The 8,830-nt window shown below is 39.4% G+C and overlaps 1 protein-coding gene across 1 annotated transcript; it reads right to left on the minus strand.

The window, feature by feature from the left end:
* Positions 1 to 3,971: 3,971 nt before the first annotated feature.
* Positions 3,972 to 5,405, minus strand: KCNS2 (potassium voltage-gated channel modifier subfamily S member 2). Its single transcript, XM_015813548.1, has one exon. It carries the CDS (start codon positions 5,403 to 5,405, stop codon positions 3,972 to 3,974), a length of 1,434 nt encoding a protein of 477 aa, XP_015669034.1.
* Between the last annotated feature and the right edge of the window lie 3,425 nt (positions 5,406 to 8,830).

An 8,830-nucleotide genomic window follows, 5' to 3' on the forward strand; every position in this document is an offset into this window, starting at 1 on the left:
GCTTTAAAACAGGTTCAATGGCAGTAGAGTCTACTCAAAACTTCAATAAATAAGTCAGGAAGAAGGGAGGATGTCTGAATTCATTTAGCTCTACAATTGCCAAGAAAGCTACATGATATGTCCATACAATCATAGGTATTAGGCTTGGCTTGAGAATATCTTTACCTTTTTTGCTGTGGCCAAGTACACTGAAGACCATGCTGAGTTCCTTAGCTATTCCTTTCATGTAGAACAAAACTGGAAATCAATACCCTCTGTCTTATCCTACATGGCATTTGCCCGTATATGTCTTTCCCCATATATATTCCCAGGAGGATATAAGCCAAGTACATGAACAGAATCATCCTGTGCTTCCTCAAAGGCGAAGGAAAAGAATCAAGATGGGCCCTCCAACAGTAGACATCTAAAGAAAGTGAAGAAGGTTCAGAGAAGGAGGATCAGTTAAGGCCTTTGCACAAAATGGTTGGCTTGGTAGCTCCATAGAAGCATAAAGCAGAGGGAACATTTCCATTTCTGCATTTGAGAAAAGCCATTCCAAAGGTTTGAATTCCAAATTTCCCAGAAGCCATGCTAAAGTATAGAACTGAATTCTTACATTTCTTGGTCAATTAATCAGTGAATACATTGTTTTAATTCTTCTGACATATGCAATTAGCAGGCAATATAATAAATGTTGACTCTAACTAAACCTGAGTTAATATTAATTGCTTCATTGCAAATGGTAAAACAATTCATTGGTTCTTAGTGGATGTATGACATATTAATCTTTCATTGCTACTTAATATTCAAAGCCTCAGTTCTATAACAAATGATATTATTTTTAACACAGCACACTGCCCGTTTGAAAAAAAAGTACTTTTAAACATTTCCGCGTGAAATAGCCACAATGCACTCAGTATTGCCTTTGATGTCAGATATATGTCCTTTACACAGTGTACAGAGAGAAAACACCTGGTCCATGTACCAATGAACAGATTGGTGATTGTACAGTTATGTACAAACAATTTGAAAAGCCTCCGCTAATTATATATAATGAACAAGCAAAGATTTCCAAAGTATAATTACATGAACCTATATAAATTTAAATAATAAATAAATAAATAAACCTTGGCAATATTATATGGAGACAGTAACTCAAGAGATTTGTGAAAATGGCCCAACTTGTAGCATGAATTTGGACTCTGGATGTAGGAATAAAAAACAGTGCTTGAGGTGATGTTTACTTTATTCACTTTAGAATGTGAGAAGTCAGTCTTGTTGGGGGGGGTGTCATCCTACTTTTTCTGCTGAAAGGGGTTTGCATTTTTGCACTAATGTCCTATCTTGGTAATTCTATCTCTTCTTCTGTGTCTTTCATGTTGTTAAAATACAGATTAGCGTTCCATTCTGAACAGTAAAGCAGGATACAAATTCAACAGGGATAACTATGTTTTGGCGGGTCCTAGAATTCAGTCTATGAGCTATACATGCTACTTCACAGATATGTTGCCTCTGTGATGCCCCACAAATGCTTTGAACATCTTAGACATAAGCTGTTTTTTAATTTCTTTTAGAGTTTAACATTTTCCTCCCTCCCCCCCCCTTAATATTCCTGTGAACTGTTGCAGGGCTTCAATGAAGAAGTGTCTTTCAACTGGGGTCCCGAGTTCTGCCCTTTATGTTAAAAGTAAGAAACATTTTCAGTACTAAAAAAATAATTCTAATTGTTATTTTAATGTGATAATGGCAGGGGCCTTCCATATAACAACCAATTAATAGTTCTTGTTCTGAAAGCTGGAATTTCTTTTGTAGGTATTCTATCAGAATAAGCAGTATTGTTGGATTTTAATTTCCATAATTCCAAGTGGTTGCCTTCCTGTATTGGATTCCAGTTCCTATTGCCCAGCCACAGCAAGCTGATGGAGAGGAATAATCCAACCTTGCAGAAGTTTAAAACAAAGACGGGATGTGTCCATAAAAATGAAGTCATTCGGGACTCCTCCACTTCCAAGTCCTGACTCCTCCATAAGAGAAAACAAAATCCTCTGTGTGCCCCGTTGTATCTGTGAGGCCAGACACCAGCTGGGCTAGGCCCATAGTCACTGGAATGGAAAGTTTCAAGCACTCTTCAGTGGTCATTGAAATCCCCAGGACAGAAAGTTTAGGATGAACCAATGCTTTACTTGAGATTACCTTAGGAAATTCAGGCAGAGGGATGGACAGTAGACTAAACGTTATCTTGACATTTTCCTGAACACCCACATGCATCAAAAATGTATCTCCTATTTTCCATCTACACACAACAAGTATACATAATCAAATGGTGTCTCTGGGTGTGGTGTGATAAAATAAAAAATAATTCTATCTTTACCTTGAAGAAAATGTACCTAGGAATTGACTACAATCTTAATGATTGACTACAATCTTAATGAAACACTACCTGGTTGGGCATTAGTTTTCCTCTATGCTTTCAGCCAGTCATTATGATAGATCTGAACAATATTCTATAAATAAATATGACAATTTTAAGTATATTTTTATCATTACATAATTTCCAGTTGAAACTGTACCGCTATACCGCTGAATTTGGTATATTTTCAATAGACAGCTGCATGAGTATCTTAGGTAGAAATCTACATTGCTGACTTAGTTCAGATATTTTAAGTTAATTTTATTCTGGAAATTTTAGCATAATAGACTATCCAAACTTTATAGGTGGTTTCAATTAATGCTATCTAGGCATTTTCTCAAGTAGGTTTGGAAAATATTTGGGAAAACTTAATTTTGATAAAGATCCTTTAGAGAGGATGGCCTAAGAATGCATATTTTACTAGTAGCAGCAGCAGAAATATCTTTCAAGATATGATCTGTCATTATAAGCCTAAATATCCATTCTTTGGCATGATAGAGTTTAATCAATGAATCCCAGAGAAAGAAAAAGTCTATATTAGTGCATGGTCTTGAATAATATACTCAGCATGCTTTACATCTACTTGAAAGTCAGTCCTTAGCATTCGGTCACACTCTGTCAATGTTATTCACACTGTAAGGTCACTAACAAACAGAGCCAGAATGAATTTCTACATATAAGAACAGTCTTAATCAGAACTCAGTGGCAGGATTTTGTATTGGTTGGGTTTTGAAAAACCAGAATTGATCCTGTCTCTTAACTACCCATGGTGATCACTTCCCATAACTTTTTACATCCAAGCTGGCATGTTTTTGTTACTTATAAAATATCTTACAAATGATACTGAGTGTCAAGTTCTTAAGAACAATCAAGCTCAATTAAAATTGCACAAATATATTACAACAGCAATACTTCTTATAAGGGGCAATTTTAACTCCCAACTGAATTGCTAGTAATGTATGGAGAAGTGGTTTCTGAAATGCAATATTAATTGTGTGTATAGATCTTTGAGATGGTTTCTAAAATTAAAGAGAAATTAGGACATTTTTGCACTATATCCAAAGATCAGGAAATCAGGTTAATCATATTTCTATGGGGGGGGGGTGACTTTTGTTTGTTTTTGTGGTCAGAGTGACTTCCAAAACAAATTATATATATGACAAGCAAGCACAGTACCATCAACATTAATGTTATAGAGACTACAGTACTCAACCCAAAGATCAGGAGCTAGATGAAAATGTACTAGGAGCCAACCTGCAACTAAACTTCATTTGTTATGGAGCTCAAAGGTTCCATGATAGCATGACCATTTCTCCATATCGCTTTGTGATGAATTCAATGTGTGTTCCAATTGCAAGGCAATAAAACTTGAGCTAACTTCAAAACACACATTGTTCCTAAAATTTATGCATGATGAATCATTCACAATGCTCAAATAAATGTGAATTATTACCAAAATTAATAGCTTATATGGATCTTCTTATTTCAATGTGCATCAGCATTAGAAGCTCAATGAGAGAAACAATTAATATAAACACAATTCTTGGTTTTTCATCATGCAGTCAGGCCTTTGAACCATAGATTAGTGTAAGGAATCATTCAAGCTTAATTCACTGGGTGTGCTTCTGCTCATATTTGTGAGACTGGCCATAAGAGATTTAACTTTGTAAGCATAGTAGTCCCTTAAATTGACAGAAGGAACTACCTTCATTCCATCCCCAAAATCACAGCTCCTCATGGCACTTTCCAGCTGTTTTTGGCGCTTATAAAAATGAGAGAACTTATTGAATATAAGTGTAATAGGAAGGACTACAACTAAGATGCCAGCTAAGATGCATGCAGAAGCTGTTAGCCTGCCTGCTATGGTCAATGGGACAACATCACCATAACCAACTGTGGTCATGCTAACTGTAGCCCACCACCAGCAGGCAGGGATAGTTTCCAGGGCTCGGTTTTCTTCTTTTTCAATTGTGTAAGCTACTACTGAGAATATAGAGATTCCAACTGAGAGGTAAAGGAGAAGAAGCCCTACTTCTCTGTAGCTATATTTGAGGGTGGCTCCAAGAGATCTAAGGCCTGTTGAATGCCGAGCAAGTTTTAAAATACGGAATATTCTCATCAGTCTCAGAACTTGGGCTACTCTACCCAAATTGGCTAATGTAGGACTACTTTCCACCACTAAGTTAACTATTAAAGTGATATAGAATGGAAGGATGGACATGAGGTCAATCAGATTGAGTGCATGCTTAAAAAACTGAAGGAAATCTGGGGCAACTGCAAACCTGGCCACCAGCTCAAAAGTAAACCATGCAATACCAAAATGTTCCACAATTTCAAATCTAGGGTCTTCCTCCGAATTCCCATAGCTGTTAATAATCTGGAAGTCTGAAAGACTGTTGAGGCACATGGTTACTATTGATCCAAGAACAACCATAATAGAAAGAACACTGAATATTCGGCTCAAGACAGAATAGCCAGGATTGTCTAAAGCTAACCATAGCTGCCGTCTCACTTTCCCAAATGGTTGCTTGTCAAATTTCGCAGCATCATTGTAGAAGGCCAAGATCTCATCAAATGAAGAAGAGGTGCTTTCTTGGTCACTGTGATCTTCCCATTTTTCTTGATCTGGTTCCATTTTTCTCCCATGGTAGCTATAACTGCAGCAAGAATCAATAAAGAATTCGTTGATTCCCCAGTATTCAATTTCTTGGCTGAAGGAAAAGACACAGAGCTCACCCATCACATGTAACTTTCCAGTGTCATAAAAATGGAGCACATAAGGAAAAAGTTCAGGATTTCTATCAAAGTAGAACTCATTCTTGGTGTCATCGTAGTCATCGCAAAGCTCTAAAATTGACTCCTTCGAATTGCAGCTCAGCAGCTTACCTAGTCTTGTTTCAGGGAATCTCAATAGTGTGTTGTATCTCATCTTTTTTTTAAAGCCTCCAACATTGAGACTGATCTCATTGTCTTCAAAATAAGTATCAGATAAACCCCTTAGATTCAACCCGGTCATTGTGAGTATTTCCAAGATCTAAATGGGGAGAGTATACCTATGGAATAATAAAAACAAGGCAATCCACGTTAGCATATAGAACAGAAGGAGAATTCTTCATTACACCCTTTTATGATATACTTGGATCAAATACAGTCATATATACCACCACCCACCTTTTGAAATTCCCACACCATCAGTTTCTTTCTATGAGATGCAGCTTTTTTTTTACTTAACTGGGAAAAGATGGTAATTAATGCTCAGTCACAAATTAATATGTTATATTTGATTGCCCCCTCTTCTTTTCCTGCCTGGGGAGACTAGGCAGATCTGAGGCACCAGGTGCAATCTTTCCCTAAACTCTGTAGCACTGGTGAGTGGAGCAAAGGTGAATCCCTGTGCACTTTTCTTTTCACCTTTTTTTGGCTATTGAGTAAGTATGTCTGCACCATCACAAAAAACTAGGAAAGCCAGTGATTTCTGATGATGAAATTGCTAGAGTATCCCTACAGGCAAGCAATCCTCCCCCTTCCCCACCGCCCCCAATATCTCCAGACCCATTTTTTCCGCTGTGAAACTTCCCCTAGCAGCCCGCTAGCATTGCTGGGCGGGGTCCTTCTTCTAGAGGTTAGTTGCCTTGGCTCCCAGACTCAACACATAACCTTTGTACGATGGAGGCAGACGGACCGCGTTGCCTAGAAAAGGTAAGTAGGCACAGACTTACATCCTGGACTAGCCGCCCGAGAATAGAATCACCACCCAAGGCGAAAAACGTCGCGCCGCGGTGCTGAATGGACAGCTCCGTTCCAGCCGCGCCTCCCGACTCCGCTCTAGGCAGCGGCAGCGGCTGCTGCAGCAGTCATGGCGACCACCGGCAGCCCCCCGCGTTTTCCAGCCAAGCCCTGCCCGAGGATTGGACGCGCCTCTTCTCCCCCCCCCCGCTCCCCAGGTGGGCGCCGCCTTTTTTTGCCGGCGGTTCAGATGCTGCAGCGGAGCGAGGCACCTGAGAGACGCTGGAGGCAAAGTAGGAAGGTGCCCACGATCGGGTCGGAGGGGGCTCTGAAGCCTGTCTAGGGAATTCCCCACCATCGTGTACGGTCTGTTTCCTGCCGCCACGCTGGTTTTCAGTGCAGTCCGAAGCGATGCTATATGGTGGTCATCATGATTGTGTAGCAGAGTTCGAATACCGTACCTTCTGCCTATTTATTTCGCCTGGGTTTGCCTGCATCTTTTCTTTAAAGGTCAAAATTCACAACCCATTTATTTATTTATTTTTTTACCAAAAGGAGGTGGCTTCAGACAGTCTTCTCCAAAGGGGTCTTCTGCACGTAGGTTTTCAAGATTCCAAATAATGAAAGAATTATGGGAATTGTTCAACACAACTAATGGGCAACAGCTTGGAGAAAACAGGTTAAAGGTACACTGCGCACATGCTTTGTTATCAGGCTGAACACAGATAGAAAATGGGTCAGATATGGTCCATTGTCTTCAGAAGTTAATAGAAGAAATATAATTGCATCCAGGTATTTTCCCCAATATGTAGCTAGCTAGGCAACCTGTTATTAACACAGTTACCCATAATGGTGGACTCAGCTAACCTAATAGCCAGGTTTTCATGATACACTAAACCATAAACTAATCACATGGGTGTTCGCTGTGTTGTATGAACCCAATCAGTTGTGGGGAAAGGTGCATATGAAGGCTTATTCAGGGGGATACTTTTTTAAATCTTTTCTTGGACCATTTATCTGAATTTACTTCACAGAAAAACACCCCCAAAGGGAATCTTCCTTTTCCCATTTCCACATAGGTCTTCTGTAGGATCCAGGCTCTCATTTGATCCACAGAATAAGACTTGTGTTAGTTTTGTGTCTTCAGCACCTTGTCCTTGAAATCCTGCTGATGGTGGTCCTCCAAGTCAGCCATGTTTTTGCTCCAGATATTTACAAGTCCTAAACCTTGATTCCTTGCTAAATGTTTCTGTTTTAGCACAAGGAATTCCAGAAAACCTCTGCTGACTTCAGTGGGGTATCTCTTCCAAAGCCTTGAAAAATTCTGGTCAGCCATTACTGTAAAACTACTTAAGAGCAGAGTTGTTGTTGCTGTTGGTGTTGTCTCTTCCTCTATAGAAGTAGAACACACACACAAAAATTAGTGCACCAGACATAATTAGCCTCCTTTCAAATATCCCGGATGCATCTGTTAAGGAGGTCCTCAATACACAGTATACACAAGATTTTTTGCTGTCTGAAAGAGAGAAATAGATGTCACTTGTATTAGTAGTTGAATCTTACGTTGATGTCAGCAACAGTTTAGTCCCTTCTACCATTCTTGGGGTACCAACACACAGGGCTCTAGTAGTTGAGGAAACACTACTACTGCCTGCCCTAAACTGTCATCTTCGCTTCACTTTGCCTAGAAGGAGGACTGGTTCTGCATATGATTTTGACATTAGTATTAAGGAAGACCATATATGCATATTGCATCTGCACAAGCCTACACCTGCTTCAGTGGAAACTGGCTCCAGTTTGGTCATTTTACCTGCAGGATAATGGTCTGTATCACTCTCTTGGAATCTGTCTATGGCAATTGCTTCCAAATAAGTCAAGCTCACTTAGTTGCATCTGAAGACCCCCCAAGGATTAGTAAACCTCTGGATGTCTGTCCCCAAATCCAGTCTTGATGGTACCTGAGCAGGATGTCTGGTTGGCCAGATTTCTCCGTTACTTGCAAAAGTCCTAATTACTTCCATTGGTAGTCCTATAAAGTGGTCCTCCTTCCATTATTAAGGACTAGGAAAAATGGGAACTTGTCTGAAGGGCTATAAAGCTACTATATCTGGGTGCAAAAAAATCTGGACCTCCCCAGTATATGGATGCAAAGAATGTGTTTTTAAAAAAGCCCTCTTGCTCATTGCTGCCACTCTCTAGTCAGGATTTTTCCAGCTAAATTCTAGATCCTACTTAAATTTGCAGCCAGAAAATATGAAGCAAAAAGTTGAACTAATAGCTCAACTGCTTACTTCCATTTCCGAGTGTAATGAAGGCAATGGTGGTTGGAATACTGTCTAAATACACTGAAAAGCATCAAATTGGAAAAGCTCAAGTGACTAATATGTTCAGATTCTGCAAAGGTTTGTTTTTTAAAATTGGCCCGATACTGTTTTATATCTCTCAAGAATTTCAAGATCTTTTATTTTTCTCAAGAATTGGACTTTATTGCAGCCCTTGGCTTGGTCTTCTATACCTTGGGCAACAGTTAAATTAGCAAAAGTGTTTGGTGAGGTTTTCAAAGTCTTTCCCAAATTAAATTAGGTTGGAGAAATTTATAAAATAGATAATTTCGACATGGAAAATAAACAGTGAACAGCATCTTCTCGTCTCCAGGGTCTTCGTAAGGCAGGAATACATAGCCTATGGCCCAGAGTTGCACGTGGTCCCAAAAAC

Source organism: Protobothrops mucrosquamatus, unplaced genomic scaffold (assembly GCF_001527695.2).
Source record: "Protobothrops mucrosquamatus isolate PMUCROS unplaced genomic scaffold, P.Mucros_1.0 scaffold_69, whole genome shotgun sequence".
Classification (NCBI taxonomy): Eukaryota; Metazoa; Chordata; class Lepidosauria; order Squamata; family Viperidae; genus Protobothrops; species Protobothrops mucrosquamatus.